A 17,878-nucleotide genomic window follows, 5' to 3' on the forward strand; every position below is an offset into this window, starting at 1 on the left:
TCGGAGCGTCTCGGAAGTGTCTCGGAAGTGTCTCGGAAGTGTCTCGCCTCGTCGACGTCTTGAGCACGCAGCACTTGCCCTTGCGGTGTGCGTCAAGGTCGATGTTCGCGCCGTCCTCCTCGGGCTCGTCCTGCAGGGGAGAGGTGGGGAGATGTGGTGAGATGTGGGGAGATGTGGGGAGCTGTGGGGAGGTGTGGGGAGATGCGGGGAGATGTGGGGAGAGGTGGGGAGAGGTGGGGAGAGGTGGGGAGACGTGGGGAGATGTGGGTAGATGTGGGGAGATGTGGGGAGCTGTGGGGAGGTGTGGGGAGATGTGGGGAGATGTGGGGAGATGTGGGGAGCTGTGGGGAGGTGTGGGGAGATGTGGGTAGATGTGGGTAGATGTGGGTAGATGTGGGGAGATGTGGGGGAGATATGGGGGCGGGGAAGTGTCTCTGAAGATGAGAGGGAGGGCGCGAGCGGAGTAGCGGGAGGGGAGGGGGGAGGGGGGGGGGGGGGGGGGGAGGCCCCCTCCGGATCCATGTCTAGCACGGGAGATATGGGGAGATATGGGGAGATATGGGGAGATACCACCTCCGGATCCATGTCTAGCAGCTCGACGACGTTTGCGACGAGGTACGGCAGCTGCTTGTTGAGCTTGATCTTCTCGGCGTTCTCCTTGATCTTCTCCTTCTGCGTCTGCTGCTCGTGCAGCAGCCGCGAGTTCTCGTTCCGCAGCACCTTGATCTCGTTCTCAAGCATCCGCGTCCGCTGCGCAATCTCGTCGGGCTCTGCCCGCGCAATCTCCTCGCCAAGGTCCTCGCCGTCGTCACCTGGGCGAGGCGCAGTCGGGGCCGCGTCGGCTCGCGCGGCTGGCGGCGAGGCCGCTCCGCCGCCCCGCGCGAACTCGTTCGACGGCAATGCCCGGGGCCTTTGCCGTGCGCACGGCGCGGGCACGGCGCGTGAGAGCGCATGGGTGAGACGACGCGTGCGCACCGTCGCCAAAGATGTCGGTGGTGTCCATGTCGGTTGCTGCAGGAGCCGCCGACTCAGGAGTCGCCATGACGCAGACCGCGCGGCGCTCTCCAGGCAGGACCGAACGCTGAGGGCGAGCGGCGTGTCTGGGCTGCTGGCGCCGAACTCCTCGCGCTCCGGAAGAATTTGTTGACGCGTGAATCCTTTAGGATTCTCGCCCGCTCTGCTGAGGGGAGGAGCCGGACGATCGCTCGGTCGAGCCTGCCCTGGTCTCTACCTCATGTTGACATTCTATTCACAGCTGGATCTGTCGAGTGAATTCCGGCGGGCCGATCGTGCGTCCCCAAAACCATTATTCCTCCTTGTCCGGGCCTGCCGATCTGCGATCGGCTCGCCCCGCCTACTTATCTTTCCGAGCGGCGTGTCTGGGCTGCTGGCGCCGAACTGCTCTGGCTCGGGAAGAATTTGTGGCCCTCGGCAGCTGTCGGTCAACCCCGCGACATATAAAGTTTGTGTGTGTGTGCGCGCACCGCACACACACACACACACACACACCCGATTTCATTTAAAGAAACACTGCAAAACCTGTGTCTTCACGGCGAGCAGTCGACCCACACACTGCGGCACCCGCCGAGTTTGCAGCCGCGATTCATGTTCTGCACCTTCGCGAGCATCCTCGCCGCGGCGACCGCGCGCCAGAGCGTCTCAAGCCCAACAGTCCGCGTCGGCGGCCCTCGTCCTCCCGGGCCTTGCATGCAAGCCGGCGGCGGGTCGCGAGCGAACGACGGAGTCGCGAACGCTTCTCGAGTCCAAACCAAGGATTCTGTCAAGAACGGGGCGCCGCCGGATGCGGCGTCCGCCCCTCTCACGATTCTTGAGGCGTCCATCGGCCTCCGCGCCCCGATCGGCCCGCCAACGACCAAGCCGACGGACGGCGGGCGAGCGGCAGCGCCCCAGCACCTCCTCTTCCTCCAGAGCGAGCGGGCCGTCGATGCGCGCCTGACGGCCGCGCTGGGGGAGTTTGCGTGTCCTGCAGCGCTCCGCTCCACCAGGATCTCCGACTGGAACGCGGTCGAGTCCGATCGCTTCTCCGTCCCAAGCGGGTGCGCCGACTGGCAGCGCGCCTGCGCCTTCTTTGCCTGCGCCAACTCCTCGCTGCTCGAGGTCGGGCAGGGAGAGCTGGAGCGGGCGGAGCAGGCGCTTGGCGACCCGCACTGCACTCCCCACGCCGCTGCATCGGCTGCTAAACCGTCACCCCTCTGGCTCTGCCCACCCGCGCCGCTGCCCTGTCTGCCTGCCCTGTCTGCCCTGCATCAACACTCGCTCCTTTGGCCCCTCCAGGTGCGCACCCGCCACCCCGCCACGGCGGAACGGCGATTTTCGCTCGAGTCCGAGGAGCCACCAGGCTGCTGGGCCGCCTCTGGCAAGGCCCAGGCGTCGCTGCCCATCGCGGCCCGGTTGTCCGAGACTGAGGCGGTGCCCATGCATCTGCCGGTTCCGCCAAAGACCGAGGTGGCGGAGGATCAGCGCAGCGAGGCGTCGCTGGAGGAGCTAGCGCGGCCCGCGGAGGTCTGCGCCACTCAGATCGCCGACTCGAAGACGGTTGAGTCGACCGATCTCTTCTCCATTTCAAGTGACCTCGCCGGCTCGCGGCCACGCTGCGCCTCCTTCGTCTGGGCCGACTCCTCCACGCTCGAGGTCGAGCAGGGCGAGGAGGAGGGGGCGGACCAGGCGATCCGAGCACCGCATCGCCAGCCCGTCTCCCCCCTGCCCCTGCCTGCCGCACGGCCTCCCCTGCGTGCCCTGCCAAGCCACTCGCTTCTATCACTCCTCGCGCCTCTTTGCAGCGTGCCTGACAGGCTGTCGCCCGCGCCTGCCTTTCCACAGGCCGAAATCTTCACCGCCGAGACGGACACGGCCGGCAGCTCTCTTTGGCCCCTCCTCACGGGTGCCCTCGTGGGGTGCTTGGGCGTCTCTGTCGTGGCGCTGAAGTGGAGAGGCTACAAGATGGACGGCCAGAAGCGCTCGAGGCGCGCCAAGGAGAACGAGTCCTTGGCACTGACTGGCACCGCTGGCGCTTGCCGCACTCTGATCGTCTTCTTCTTCTTCTTTGTCGCAATGGTCGGCCTGTGCGGCGTGACCAACGAGGCCTCGAATGCGAGGTACACTCGGTGGCGCGGCGCCATGCCGGGTCTCCTGTCCGTCAACAGCATCGTACCCGAGTCGTGTCCCGCCGACGCTGCTGGGAAGGCCCGGAGGCTGGTCGAGACGGGCCTCGTCGGCGCGGTAGCCTTGCATCTCGGCGGAATCGCCTCGCTCGAGCCATCCGCCGCCCATGTCCGCGTGGCCGCCGCCGCGCTGCTCGTCGGCAGGGCGGCCGCGTCTGCCACGGATCCATCAGGTGAGCCCCCTCCGCCCAAACCGCCGCCGCCGCCGCCGCCGCCGCTGCCGCCGCCGTCGCCTCCACCGAAGCCTCCGCCGTCGCCTCCGCCGTCGCCACCGCCGTCGCCACCAGCAGCTTCAGTCGAGTTCCTCGTCACCGTGGGTGGCGGCAGCTATCCGTCCGAGGTGTCGTGGAACCTGACGTGCAGCGGCGCGTTGATCGGCAGTGGAGGGGCCGCCTACTCTGGCACCCTGTCCGCGCCGCCCGGCGAGTGCACGCTCGACATGTACGACTCGTACGGCGACGGCTGGAACGGCGACGAGTGGGAGGGTGCGGGCTATACGTTCACGCTCGACTCCGGATCCTACGGCAGCAAAACGTTCATCCTCGCCCACCTCCCTCCGTCCTCTCCGTCGCCGCCGTCGCTGCCCCCTCCGCCGCCGTCCTCTCCGCCGCCGCCGTCGCTGCCGCCTCTGCCGCCGCTCTCCCCGGACTTTGTCGCCGCGGCGAGCGAGGCTAAGCTCCGCTCCCTGATCACGGAGGCTGCTGCTTCGCAAGCCAACGTCTCAATCTACCTGCCGCCCAGTGCGGACTTCAAGCTGGGCAGCCAGATCAGCTGCGGCTCCGACATCAAGGTGACCGTCGCGAGCAGCGGCGAGGGCGCGACGCTCGACGGCCAGGAACAGACCGGGCTCTTTTACCTCACGGGCGGCTGCAGTCTCACCCTGCGGGGGCTGACCCTCGTCAACGGGAGGAGTGCAGGCAAAGGCGGCGTTGTGTACGCGGACGGCGCAGGCGACGTTGAGATCATCGACTCGACGGTCAGAGATTGCTCTGCTCCTGGCTCTTATCCCGACGGGGTGTGCCGCGTAGAGCTAGCCGCGCCCTGCAGCGCCGCACGGCAGCGGGGCGAGAGATCGAGAGGGTCCACGGCTGCCTCACCCCGCTCTCTCCTCGCAAACGCAGTCCGGCGGCGTCGTCTACGCGAGGGACAGCGGTGCGGTCTCGATCATCGACTCAGATGTGTCGGACTGCTCTGCTGGCTATGTGCGCCGCGTAGAGCTAGCCGCCCGCCCTGCAGCGCCGCACGGCAGCGGGGCCAGAGAGAGAGAGGGCCACGGCTGCCTCACCCCGCTCTCTCCTCGCAACCGCAGCGCGGCGGCGTCGTCTACGCGCTTCAGAACAGCGGTGCGGTCTCGATAAGCGGCTCGACCGTATCGGGCTGCTCGGCTGGCAGGGTGCGCCGCGTAGAGCTAGCCGCGCCCCTGCAGCGCCGCACGGCAGCGGGGCGAGAGATGGAGACGGCCACGGCTGCCTTACCCCGCTCTCTCCTCGCAACCGCAGGAGGGCGGCGTCGTCTACGCGTATTTCAGCGGTGCGGTCTCGATAACCGGCTCGAACGTGACGAGCTGCTCTGCTGGCTCTGTGCGCCGCGTAGAGCTAGCCGGCCTCCAGCAGCGCCGCACGGCAGCGGGGCGAGAGATGGAGACGGCCACGGCTGCCTCACCCCGCTCTCTCCTCGCAACCGCAGGAGGGCGGCGTCGTCTACGCGTGGGACAGCGGTGCAGTCTCGATAACCGGCTCGAACGTGACGAGCTGCTCTGCTGGCTCTGTGCGCCGCGTAGAGCTAGCCGGCCTCCAGCAGCGCCGCACGGCAGCGGGGCGAGAGATGGAGACGGCCACGGCTGCCTTACCCCGCTCCCTCCTCGCAACCACAGAACGGCGGCGTCGTCTACGCGGGGGACAGCATCTCCCTCTCCATCGCGGGTGTCGACTTCATCGACAACAGAGCGCCGGGCGGGTCAGGCTCGGTACTGTACCTGCGCGAACTCCGCCAACGCTCCTCGATCAGCGACGCCTCCTTCACCGGCAACACCGCTGGCGACGACAAGACGATACAGACCGACAAGCCGATAGACTGGGACTGCCGCTTGGGCAGCTGGATGCCGACCGAGGGCGCCTTTAAGGGCGACTTCAGCGTCCCCGAGTGCAACCTCTGCCCTGCTGGCTACTACGGGAACAGGAGCGGCCTCACCAACTCCTCCTGCGATGGTGCGTGTAAGCGAGGCCACTTTTGTCCCAAGGGCACAGCGGAACCGCTCCCGTGTGCGCCTGGTTTCTACATGCCCGTGATAGGCGCAGCCAGTGCCGAGTCGTGCCTCCCTTGCTCTCCGGGGACGAGCCAGTCCACAGCCGGCGCGGACCGTCCCTGCGACGAGTGCCCTCCCGGCACGTTCGCCGATCAGCTCAACGCCACCAGCTGCACCGACTGCCCCGCGGGACGCTTCTGCCCGAATGCAGGCACCGTCCGGCCATTCGACTGTGCCGCAGGGCAGTACCAGAACCTCACCGGCCAGGCTGCGTGCGTGCAGTGCCCTGCTGGCGAGTTCCAGCCGGAGCGCGGCCAGACGTCGTGCGATTTGTGTGCCGCGGGTGGGTACTGCGAAGTCACTGACGACTGTGGCGGCGGCTTCACGCCCTGCCTTGCGGGGAGCTACAACGAGAAGACGGGCAGCAGCTCACCAGATGCCTGTCAGCAGTGCCCCCCCGGAACCTCTAGCCCGACCGCCAGCGCAGTCAGCAGTGAGACGTGCGCGCGCTGCCGTGCTGGGACATTTGGCGGCGAGCCCGGGCTGAGTGAGTGCACGGACTGCCCCTCGGGATCCTACTCGAATCGAGGTAGCCACTCATGTGATGAGTGCGCTGCAGGCACTTACGCCGCCAACCCCGGCCAGGGCCAGTGCGTCCCTTGCCCCCACCCACTCAGCAGTGAGCGCGGCGCCGTCATCTGCTCTGTCTGCCAGAAGGGCTTCTACCTGCTCCAGAGCGCCGACCCGGCCGACATCTTCTCCTCCCCGACCGACTACTGCAAGCCATGCCCGCCAAACGCCGAGTGCTCGGACGACACCACTCTCGCGACCCTCGGCGTCCCAGCCGGCTACTGGCGCGCCAGCCCCTCCTCCGCCGTGCTGACGGCGTGCCGCGACCTCGGGGGCGACAGGGCCGGCGAGGCGCGGTGCGCCGGCAACGAGCGCGGAGCCAAGCAGGCTTCTCGCCTTTTGGAGGAGGCGGGCTCGGACGCGTACTGCGCGCCTGGCTTCAAAGGCCCCGAGTGCCAGCTCTGCGCTGCGGAGAATCACCACCTCGTCGACGGCGACGAGTGCAAAGAGTGCACTCCGCGCGGCGCGGCGGCGGCACTCATCGCCGGCATCGTCTTCGGCCTCTGCGTCGCTTGCGGCCTCGCGGCGTGGGCCTACAGCATGACGGCCTGGCGGAAGAAGCGCATCATCGGCCCGATCCTCCGCTTCGCAGACCGCTCCGTCAAGTACTACGTCGGGGGCGGAATGACGGCCAAGGTCAAGATCCTGTTTGGCTTCTACCAGATCAGCACCGTCCTCTCCTCCACCTACTCCGCGCGGCTGCCGGACAAGTACACGAGCTGGACCGACAACTTGGCCAACGCGATTTCCATCGACTGGTCGGGCTTTTTCCTGCCGGAGCAGTGCCTCGGCTACGGTATGCGACTCCTCGCCGTCGCTCTCTCGCCCGTCGCCCTCATCGCACTGCTGATGGGAACGGGAATTGCGCTGCGGCTCTACTACTGGCGTGCTGCACTGCCACCGCGCGAGAGATCGTGGTACGCGGAGGCGGCCCTCGGCCTCCTCGACTTCACGCCGGCCGGCCTCGTGCTCGTCTTCTGCTTCGTGCCCTCCATCAGCGCCTCCATCTTCCGCGCGTGGAGTTGCCAGGCGCCTCCAGCTGATGACTGCCGCTGCTCACAACACCACATCCCTCAGTCCTCGCGATGTTCTGCTGATAGGCCTACACCATCTCTCCGCCGAACGAGCGCTTGGAGCAGGTCTCCTACATGCGGCAGGACGCGAGCGTCGAGTGCGGCTCCGACGATCACGAGTCCATCACCGACGTCGCCATCGGTTTCATCGTCCTCTGGCCGGTCGGCTCGCTGGTGCTCTTCACGTCGCTCCTCGCCGCTTGCTACAAGCCGCTGCAGGCCAAGTCGCCGAATGCTCTGACGCGGGCCACCGCCTTCCTGCACCGGGAGTACGAGAAGACCTGGTGCTGGTGGGAGGCGCTCGAGCTGGCGCGCAAGCTCGTGCTGACGGGCTTCGTGCTGCTGATCCCGGAGAAGAACGCGTTCCTTCGCCTCATGGTGGCGACCCTCGTCTGCTCGTGCTACGGCTTCATGCTTGCCGCCGTGCGGCCGTACAAGCGGGTCGAGGACAACGTGCTGGCCGTCGCCACGAGCCTCGTGCTCCTCCTCCTCTTCCTCGGCACCAACTGGAGCACCATCTTCCTGGGCATCGAGGAGCGCTCCGGGATCGATGACGCCGATGCAGTCCTCGGCTTCCGGAGCCTCAATGCGATCGTGGACATGATGATCGTCCTCGTTGCAGTCGTGCTCGCCTTCTTCCTCGTCGGCGCCGTCGTCGCCGCCCGCCGCGTCGCCAAGGTCCCCACGATCCGTCTCGCCTCGACCAAGCAGCCCCCCGAGCTGAGCATCGGGACTGACCTCACGTGGCACCTCTTCCTCTCTCACATCTGGTGAGTCACGCAGCTAGGGAGGGTGACGAGATATCCGGACAGCACGATCCAACTCTCACCGTAACCATGCAGGTCGACCGGTCAAGACGCCGTCGGAAACATCAAGAGCGAGCTCCAGCTGCTGCTGCCGGACATCAAGATCTTCCTAGACGCGCGCACACGCTCAGCCGCGCTGCGTACGGCGACACAGTCCTCTGACCTCGCTCGTCGTGCGCTGTCAGGTGGACGATCTAAAGGATATCGGGGCGCTCGAGGACTACATCCAACGCTCGCAAGTGATCCTCTTCTTCCTTTCGCGTGGTTACTTCCGCTCTCAGGCGCGCTCTCGCCGCCGCCCTGTCCCTCCCTCGGGATCCTTTGGCTCTCAACGCACCCGAGTCTGCTGCAACCCTCGACACTCCCCTCGTCTCACCGCCCGCCTGCTCGCGTGCCACCAGAACTGCCTTCGCGAGATCCGCTCGTCGCTCGAGCAGAGCAAGCCGATCGTCCTCGTCCAAGAGGCGGACCCTGACAAGGGCGGCGGGACGCTCCAGGCGCTGCGCGGCGAATGCCCCGACGACCTGCAGCAGGACATCTTTGAACAGGGCTGGACGCACACCGTGTGGATGCGAATTGAGGAGTATCAACGCGTCTCGCTCAAGACAATCGCCGAGGCGCAGCGGGACACAGAGCCAGCCGCAGTCCTCTCGCCCCCCACCCCGAGACCTCAGCTCCGGCGCCCTTGAACCGCAGGCGGTGCTCCTCTGCTCGCCCAACTATCTGAGCCAGACCTCCCTCCCGCTCTGCGTGCCGGGCGAGCCCGAGAGCCAGTCGCTCGCCTTTTCCAAACAGACCACGCTCTGGGCTTCGCCGGCCAACGCGGGCGCCATGGAGCTGGCCAACGAGATTGCCGCCACTTTCCCGAACCTCACCGTCTCCACCGCCGAGGCGCCCGGGCCAGCGACGCACATGCTGCTCTACCTCAACGAGCACACCTTCGTCAGCGACGAGCGGCTGGCCGAGCAGGTCAAGCAGGCACGCCAGGACAGGCTGAAGATCGTCATGGCGCACGAGAACGACCCGGGCCTCGGCGGATGCCCCTTCTCGAGGTTCTTCGAAGTCACGCCGCAGGAGCGGGCTGGGGTTGGGTCATGATGCACTCCATCTCAGACGCTTAATCGCCCCCCCCACCCGCGTACCCTCCCTTGCAGGAGCTCATCGCCGGCGGGCTCTACAAGAGCCTGGCACGCTCGTGCTTCCCGGGGCGCCACCACCCGGCGCGCGTTTTGTCTCCCCCACATCTCGCCTTGCGCACCGGCGGTACACTCACCAGCCAGGGCGCTCCGTCCGCAGGTGTCGCTCGCGCTTCTGGCAAAGGACCTCGGCGCGACTCCCGCTCGGTCGGGCAGCGTCGCAAGCATGAGACGCCTCTCGGCCAGCATCGCCGAGCACGGCAGCCGGCTCGTTCGCAGCCGCAGCTCTGCGACGATAACCACCGCGGGCGACGGCTCTGGAGGCGAGGCGACGGTCTCGGTGGACTCGGAGGAGTCGGCGGTCTCGGTGGAGGCGGTGCAGGAGCATGTCTAACCTTGGCGGCTGCACACACGGCAAACGCCATTTTGAGCAATTCACATGAGCATGCACCAGCGACCCGTGGGGCCGGGGAGGCGGGGAGGCGCGTGCCGCATCGGCGACCCCCACGGGTCTGGGTCCATACCCGTCGCGCGCTCTCGCACTGGGGGCTTTCGCGCAGGAGCGGAACTGCTGCGCGGCGCGCCTTTCTCTGGAGAGGCGTGGTTGGGAGGAGGGAGTGAGGGCGGGGGATGCACATGTACAGCTGAGGCGCCGGGGCAATAGTTGCCTGCGAGGCGTCTCGCGCGCTAGCCAGGAGCGGCGGGCAGCGCTGTGGGTCCTGGAGATCGAGAAGGGATCTGAAGGGTGTGGAGGCAGAGGGGAGAGACCACGTAGACGTACAGTAGTGAGAGTCTCGCATGGTGCGCACAGCTCTAGACAGCGCGCGTCGTTGCATTTTCTTGAGTGGGATGAGGGAACAACGAAAAAAAAATGACACCTTGGAGCTACGTGCACATACGACATAGGCAAGTTGGTATTTTCATATACGTGTATGAACTTCAAAATAACATTGGCTAATCTAGTTCTACTCATCACGACTCGCCAGAAACCTAGCCAGAAACACCCGCACACTATGGGGTCATTGTGTGAGAGAGATTTTTAGCAATACCAAACAACTCTAACACTCACTCGTTTGTTTGTTTTTTGCATTGTGTAGCTTTGCTTAGAAGGGAAAGGTTTACTGCAAGGTCCGTATGCCTGGTTACCGTGTAGTCGGCCGGCAATCGCAGAGCAGATTGTGAATGAGCTTGCCTGCGGCGAGGGCGGTCGAGTGTACGGAGCTACGAGAAGTGCCTCGCCGCCCTCGCAGGAGTCGCTTAGGCGGCTCCCGTGGTGTACCTGTGTTAGTGCCAGTGCGCGCCAGTCCCGTGCCCGCAAACGTGCGCACTTGGAGCACTTGGAGTGCAGTCATTAACCTCACATCCAGGGCCGGGGAGCTAAGAAGCGCACCCAGCGGGCCGGATGATCGGTATCGGAAAAGAAAGAAAGAAAACAGACAACCCGAGGGAGGGATGGGAGGACGGCACGCCGCCACCACACGGGGATTTTAAGGAGAGGTGTGTGATGCGCTATTGATTGACACATCCTGAGCGAACTTCCCTAGTCACCCGCGGCCGGACTCCATCCGGCACGCGTCGCTGGGCGCTCAGGTATGTATGTATGTAGGAAGGTGAAGAACAGTCAGGCTCGGACTGGACACCAACGCGGTATGGGTGGACGCAAGACAGATGATGACGCTCAGGCCGTCGCCCACCCTAGGGGGAGACAGTCTGCCTCTTCCTATCTCTCTTCGCAGTGTGTCTCTCGCCGCTTCTCGCTGCAACCTTCATGCCACCTCGCGGTCGTCCCACTCTCGTCGTTCTTTCCCATCGGTAAAAGAAAGAAAGAATTTATTACGGGCTTGCGAGGGTTTTCTCGGGGAGGGTACCCATTCGGTGTTGGTACTCCCTTAATGTAGGTAAACCATAAAAGTGATTTGAATTCGTCCACGTACGGCTTCGTGAGTGGTTGGGGTGGCCTCAAGCATCCCCAAGGGAGCCTCTGCGGTGCCACATAAGCAGCTTGGTGATTGTCGAGACTTTGAAGGATTCGTTTGAAGAAACGCAAACAGGCCAGACACTACTATGGTCACCAGTAAACCATAATTCGACTTTGAGGGATCATATCTCAAAAAGCCGGGAGATAACAGAGCATTATTGTTGCATATTATGCCACATAAGGTCAAACTTGACCCCACAAGCATCAAGAACCCGATGCTCCGGCTCAACTGTGCCGGCACACTGCCTCCTCACGCCTGCTGCCAGCAGCCGTCGCGGCCCGTGGTGCACCAGAGAGAGAGGTCGACGCGTTGCCCCCGCCGGCGACCCCGCGCGGCTCAGGCCGGCCAGAAGGTGTCTGGTGACGGCGCCGTGGCAGGATTGCGGAGAAGAGCTCGCCGAACGCGAGCAGAAGATGTCCAAAGTGTGCCAGCGCGAGAGCCTCGCGAGCGGGCGCAGAAGGAGCTCGCCGTGACACGATGCCGGGCGGTGGTGGTGCTCTGGCGGCTGTGCACAGTGGGCAAGGTCAGGCTGCAGCAGGGCAGCACGATGGTAGTGCCCTGCTGCAGCCTGGCCTGACATGCACAGGGCGAACAGAGGCGGTACTATCGTCCGGCGCTCGTCGTCGAATCTGGGCCAACTTCGACCGCCGCCACAGCTCGCCACGAGCACGCAGCGACAAAATGTTGACTTACGGAAGTTGAGGCTGGTCGAGAGGAAGAGGCTGCCGTGCGAGCCGGCAGCAGGCTGGCTCGTCGTGGACTGCAGCGGCGACTTTTATGGGCTTCTCTGTTCATAGTAGCGTGCACGCTACTATGGTTTACCCACATTAAGGGAGTAGCGAACCGACGCTGCTTGACCTGCCAGCGTCGGTTCGCTCTCGTCACGGTCGGGCGTGCGAGGCTCCTGTGCCTCCGGTGAAGCCGATGCTCAGCCCTCTCCCACCGTCGCGGTTCGCCCGTCACCTCGCCTCTCCGCAGGGTACATCTCTCGCGCCGGCTGCATCTCTCCGCCGGTCGCCAGCACCCGCGCCACCGACTAGCTGCACCGCCACTCGCGACGCGCCACCCTCGCGCACAGCCTGCATACGCTACTCCCGCCGTGCCTTTGCTACCACATGGATCGCATGTCACTGCAAACGCGCCCGCAGCCGCGCCGTAAAGGTCTGCCGTGCTGGCTGACGATCTCACTCTCCCGCTCCTATTGCATCTGCCTCCCGCCTCCCAGCTCACATTTCACACCGCAGTAGGTGCTCCGGTCGACGCTGCCGCCGTTGCCACCGCTACTGTCACCGCTCGTTTGATAATCGACGCCACGCTTAGCGGCAGCGAGATCCGCATTTTGAGCCGAGGTTCATTCAACTTGCCTGGTGCGCTCTTGCGCGTGCCTTCAAGATCCACAAGTCAATTTGCACCAGAAATCCAAAGGTGGTGCAAAATGGATATCTCAAGATTGGCCTTTAGTTCGCGCACCTGCTCTCCGCCGCCGCCGCTTACCTGCTGGCACGCCACCGCCCCGCGTCGCTAACTCAAGCCTCCCTGCTGCATCTTCGGACTTCGCACCCCTGCCACATGACTCGATCGCCGTCGCTGCTACCGCCCTCTCCGCCGCCCTCGAAGGCGCCACCAGCATTACGGCCGCCTTCATATCTCATTGATGCTGCCACCAACGCCACCTCCTCGATTCTGTGCCGCTGCCGCGGCGAGGCGCCGTCGCCACGATCGCCGCCAGCGCTGCTGACAGCCTCGGAGCGTCGCCGTGGCCGCGTTCTGGTCTGCCCACGCTTCCCCTAAAACGTCTAGGACGAGCTCAGAGGCTAAGGGCGCGTCCTGTGGGACCATCTAGCTCTACTGGGTCCGCGACGGCGGTCGGCGCACCCCCGTCTCGAACGTGTGTGCTCTCTGTCTGTCTGTCAGCTGTTTCGGCTAAGTCGTTTTGTACCGGATTTCAATGTTAGTGGCAAAACCGCGGAACCGAAAATGGCGTTTAATTTCGGGCCCCTGCTGTCCGCCGCCTGCGGCGGCGCTCCGCGCCGCTTGGGGCGCCTGCGGCGCCCCTGGGCGCGCTGCGCGCGCCTGTTTTGGGGGGGCTACCAGCACCGAAAAAATCCCGTTTTCTCGCTGTTCGCGGCGAGGAGCGGCGCGACGGCGCGACGGCTGGCGGCAGGTAATGCAGCAGCACACGCAGCAGCGACGGCTTGGCCGTGGGAGGAGCGGCCGGCACGGGCGCGGCCGAGGCAGGCAGAGCAAAGACGGCGTCGACGCGGAGGGGGCTTCCGAGACGGACGTCGGACTGTGGAACTGCGAAGCGTGCACGTATTTCAACGCGGCATGGCGACGGCGGTGCGAGATGTGTGGCACCGCAGCCCGCAGTGGGAACGGCGGCGGCACTGGCGGCGGCGGCACTGGCGGCGGCGGCACTGGCGGCGGCGGCGGTGGCAACGCTCGGAACCTGAGGCGGGCGCAGCGGGAGGCGGGAGCCGCGCTGCTGGCGTTCACCCACGCGCCTCGAGAGGCGGCGCCCGCTCGGACGCCTGCGCGGCGCGCCGCCGCCAAGCTGCCGCGCCCCGTCGCCAAGATGCGCTTCCTGAGGGCGCACTACCACCTGCTCTGCCCCGTGGCGAGCGGCGAGGCACGTGCGTCGGTCGGCTGGGAGGACTGCAGGGCGGCGAGGCTGAGCAGCCCAGAAGCGGAACATCTCGCTCCACACCCTTACCTCCCCCCCCGCATCTCTCCATCTCTGGCAGCACGGACGCGCTGAGCAGCGCAGAAGCGGAGCCTAGACAGCGTTGGTACGCACTCTTGTATCCCAACTAGCGCTCGAGCCCAGCGTGGGTTCAGTCCCGTGGGGGGTGCGGTAGTGGGTTCAGTCCCGTGGGAGGTGCGTTAGTAGGCTGAGCACCTCCGAGGAGGTGCAGTGCCCGATCTGCCTCGTCGCGCCGGCAGCTGCGCCGCAGGTGGCCACCCCACCACGCCCTCCGCCCAGTGGGCCCTGCCTCATGTCAACCTACTGAGAGAACTATACCAACTCTCCTTTTTTCCCGCCGCCAGCCCGTGTGGTACTGCATTTGGCGTCCTGCGGCCACACCACCCTCCGCCTGCCCTAGTCAGAGCTGACTACTCAACCCACTTCCAGGTTGCCTCCTGCGGCCACATCCTCTGCCTGCCTTGTGCGCTGCGGCTCCACGCCGCCGCCGTCGACGAGGAGCGCGCGCGCAAGTCACCGCACCACCCAAAGGACCGAACCCACGCCGGATTCGACCACTCTGGCGGTATGGGAGTAGGAGCGCGTCTGCAAGTGCCCCGTCTGCGCCGACGCCCTCCACGTTTCGGAGCTGCGCACCGTGCGGCTGCGCCTGTCGGGGTAGGCGAGGGCGGCGGGCGAAGTCCTCGAGCACGTGCCGAGTCTGGTGGATAGGTGCTGCTGCTCTCTGTCGGGTAGGTGGGGGCGGCGGGCCAGGCAATCAGTCCATTGGCGATTGGATAGGTGCTGCTGCTCCCTGTCGGCGAGGTGAGGGCGGGAGGCGTCGCCACTTTCCGACGGCTCCCGCTGCCAGCGCCGCGCCGCCGCGGCGGGCCGGCGCCACCCAAGGTCTACGCCGATGTGTCTTCGGTGCCAGCCCTCGTGGGCGGCACGGTGTCGGAGGTGCGCTGCTTCCTCGCCTTCCCCGCCTGCCTCGGATCTACGTTCGGGTCTATCTCGGATCTACCTCGGGTCTACCTCTGATTGATCTCGGGTCTATCTCGGATCCTTACCTCGGGTCTACCTCGCACCCTCTGAATTGCAAGGTCCGCTGCTTCGCCTCCGCCCTCGACGCGCCCCTCTCGCAGCTCCGCGCCGCCGAGGCTGCGTTGGTGCTACCGACGCCCGCGACACAGCCCGCAACGACGCCCGCAACATTGCCCGCAACATTGCCCGCAACGCCGCCCGCAACGCCGCCCGCAACGCCGCCCGCAGCGCCGCCCGCAACGTTGCCCGCAACGCCGCCCGCACCGCCGTCCTCGGCATTGCCCTCACCCGCCGCCGGCGCGCCGCCTCTTGCGGCCGGCGACCTCGCGGCGACGATGCAGCTCGAGGCGCGAGATGCGCCGAGATTGCCCCGAGATCACGCGAGGTCACCCGAGATGAGGCGAGATCACCCGAGATCACCCGAGATCACCCGAGATCACTTTAGTTGAGGCGAGAGGAGCTGAGGTCGCCCGAGATGAGCCGAGATTAGGAAGGAGACGATTTCCGGCTCTCGAGATGACCCGAGATGGCCCGAGATGGCCCGAGATGCTCCGAGGTGAGGCGAGGTGCTCCGAGGGCAGGCGGAGGAGGAGCTGCGGTACGTGCGGCTTGCGATCGAGGAGCTGTCCCGCCGGCTGACGGCGTGTCTATACCTCTCTCTCTCTCTCTCTCTCTCTCTCTCTCTCTCTCTCTCTCTCTCTCTCTCTCTCCCTCTCCCTCTCCCTCTCCCCCCTCCCCGCTCTATCCCTCCCTCCCGGTCGGACCCTTCTCGGAACTGTCCCGGCAGGCGTGGGCCGCGCCACCCGAGGCCGCGGAGCACAAGCGGCGCGAGGAGCGAAACAGCCGTTCCCCGCGCGTCTCTGGCTCCGGCCTGCCTGCGCCCCATACCTGCAGGAGCCTCGAACCCAGCGTGGGTTCAGTCCTGCGGGTGGTGCGGTAGTAGGCGTGTCGGAGAGCGAGGGAGAGGGCGAGGGCGAGGGCGAGGGCGAGGGGCCGCACGCGCTGCAGGAGGCGAGCGGCAGCGCGACGTTTGCAGACCCGCTCAGCGCGCGGATGCTGCTGCAGCAGTTTGGGTCGTGGAGGGCGGTGCCGGAGGAGGTGGGGGCGACAGTCACAGAGGTGCAGAGCAGACGAAGCAGAGCACACGCAGCTGAACACACGCCGCGAACCCACATCGCGTGTCCTCGATCGAGCCTCCCACATCGAAGGGTCGGAGATCGCAGGAGATCACATCGAAGGGTCGGAGATCGGAGGAGATCGAGATCGCAGGAGATCGAGCGCCGGTCGCGAGAGTTGCCCTTCGTGTGTGGAGGAGTTATCCCTCCCCTCCCCCTCCCTCCCCTGCCCCTCCCTCCCCCTCCCCCTCCCCCTCACCCTCCCCTCCCCTCCCCTCCCCTTCCCTCAGGTGCGTGCGGTGCGGCAGGACGAGGCGACCCGGCGGCGGTACAAGGGGACGGCGCACTTGCCAGACGGCGCCGCGTCCCGTCTCTCGCCCGTCGTTCATCGGAGGGAGTAGTCTCACAGCAGTTGTGTGAGCTCTGTTGTTCTAGGCGCCACAGCTCGGCTCGCCCATCGGTTATTCAGTGCGTAGTGCTCGTCAATCACCATCGTTATTAACAGGCGCCACGCTTTGGCTCGCCCCTCACCGTGTTCACAGGTGTCATAGCTCATCACCATCGTTATTAACAGGCGCCACGCTTTGGCTCGCCCATCACCGTGTTCACAAGTATCATAGTTCATCACCATCGTTATTAACAGGCGCCACGCTTTGGCTCGCCCATCACCGTGTTCACAAGTATCATAGTTCATCACCATCGTTATTAACAGGCGCCACGCTTTGGCTCGCCCATCACCGTGTTCACAGGTATCATAGTTCATCACCATCGTTATTAACAGGCGCCACGCTTTGGCTCGCCCATCACCGTATTCACAGGTATCATATAGTTCATCACCATCATTGTCAGCAGGCGCCGCGTTCCGGCTGGCCGAGCTGGACTTGTCGGAGGTCGTGTCTGCGGAGGTGATGGCCACTTTCGAGCCCGAGCTACGCAAGCGCGCGGAGCGGCGGCGGAGGGAGGCGGAGCAGGAGCGCCGTGCCGCCGCCGCGGCGGAGAAGGCGGAGAAGGCGGCGCGGAAGCAGCACAGCCGGTCGCGGCTGGCGCTCGAGCTCCCGCGATCTCCTCGCATCTCCCCGCATCTCCGCCGCATCTCGAGGCGTAGGTCGCGGCTGGCGCTCGAGCTTCTGCGCGCGAGCGGGCGGCCGATCTCGCACGAGGAGGCGCCGCGCATCGAGGTGCGAGAGATGGGGGAGATGTGGGGAGATGTGGGGAGATCTGGGGGAGAGATGGGGGAGAGATCGCGATGAGTAATGAGTGGCGGCCAGGAGACGCCCGCATCACGCCCCCCACGCCCCTGCCGCGCAGGTGGACGGCGTCTACGCGGCGGCCTGGCAAGCGCAGCAGGCCGCCGCCGCCGGGCCGACGTTCGCGAGCATGTCTCGCTGGGGCTTCGCCGCGTCAGGTCTTCTTTTCACGTCGCGGGGCCGAGAATACCCGAGGTTGCCCGAGGTGACCCGAGATCACGCGAGATTGCCCGAGATTAGGCTCTCCCCCGTCGCGGGGCGTCGACGGCTCTCGCGCCCCTAGAAGCGGAACATCTCCCCGCATCTCCCCATATCTCCCGACATCTCCCCGTATCTCCCCGCATCTCCCCGCATCTCCCCGTATCTCCCCGTATCTCGTGCCCTAGAAGCGGGAGCCGCATTCTTGCATCCCAGCCAGCGCTCGAGAGGACACGGACTCAACTGTGCTCGACCGTACTCCGCTGTAATCACTGCGCTCGTAGCCTCGTCGTCTTCACGACGTGCTCTGAATGGACTGCACGAGACCGCAGCCCCGCCCTGAAGTTGGCGGATTCACCGACTTCAGGCTCTCGCGGCCTCGGCTCGCCCCCCTGCTCTGGAGGTTTGCCCGGCGCCGCGCCGTCGCCGCTGCCGCAGGGCGCGTGGGCGCCCAGGTCCCAGAGAAAGAGAGAGAGAGAGGGAGAGCGGGGGGGGGGGGGGCAGAGAGAGCCCAAGCAGGCCAAAACAAACCTGACACTC

At 65.9% G+C, this 17,878-nt stretch overlaps 3 protein-coding genes across 3 annotated transcripts in view; 2 read left to right on the forward strand and 1 right to left on the reverse strand.

Annotated features, from left to right (window-relative positions):
• EMIHUDRAFT_470356 (hypothetical protein) overlaps positions 1-1,119 on the reverse strand; it is a gene marked incomplete at its 3' end in the record, with an annotated part of 5,230 nt that extends 4,111 nt beyond the window's left edge. Inside the window, exons 1-3 of the mRNA XM_005769367.1 lie at positions 976-1,119; positions 574-812; positions 68-130 (exon numbers count right to left, since the gene is read on the reverse strand). Coding sequence (XP_005769424.1) covers positions 68-130; positions 574-812; positions 976-1,042 — 369 coding nt within the window. The 5' untranslated portion in view covers positions 1,043-1,119. The remainder of the gene's footprint in view (positions 1-67; positions 131-573; positions 813-975) is intronic.
• A 10,101-nt stretch (positions 1,120-11,220) lies between these two features.
• Positions 11,221-11,628, forward strand: EMIHUDRAFT_316416 (hypothetical protein; the record flags this gene model as incomplete). The annotated part of the gene is made up of 1 exon (XM_005769368.1): positions 11,221-11,628. One exon carries the CDS (start codon positions 11,221-11,223, stop codon positions 11,626-11,628), a length of 408 nt encoding a protein of 135 aa, XP_005769425.1.
• A 1,551-nt stretch (positions 11,629-13,179) lies between these two features.
• On the forward strand, positions 13,180-14,690 carry EMIHUDRAFT_459070 (hypothetical protein; the record flags this gene model as incomplete). Its single annotated transcript, XM_005769369.1, has 5 exons — positions 13,180-13,721; positions 13,942-14,005; positions 14,185-14,253; positions 14,333-14,392; positions 14,536-14,690. Coding segments are annotated over exons 1-5 (849 nt in total), but the record flags the coding sequence as incomplete, so codon positions are not given.
• Positions 14,691-17,878: the final 3,188 nt, after the last annotated feature.

Source organism: Emiliania huxleyi (genome assembly GCF_000372725.1).
Source record: "Emiliania huxleyi CCMP1516 unplaced genomic scaffold EMIHUscaffold_426, whole genome shotgun sequence".
In the NCBI taxonomy this organism is placed as follows: Eukaryota; Haptophyta; order Isochrysidales; family Noelaerhabdaceae; genus Emiliania; species Emiliania huxleyi.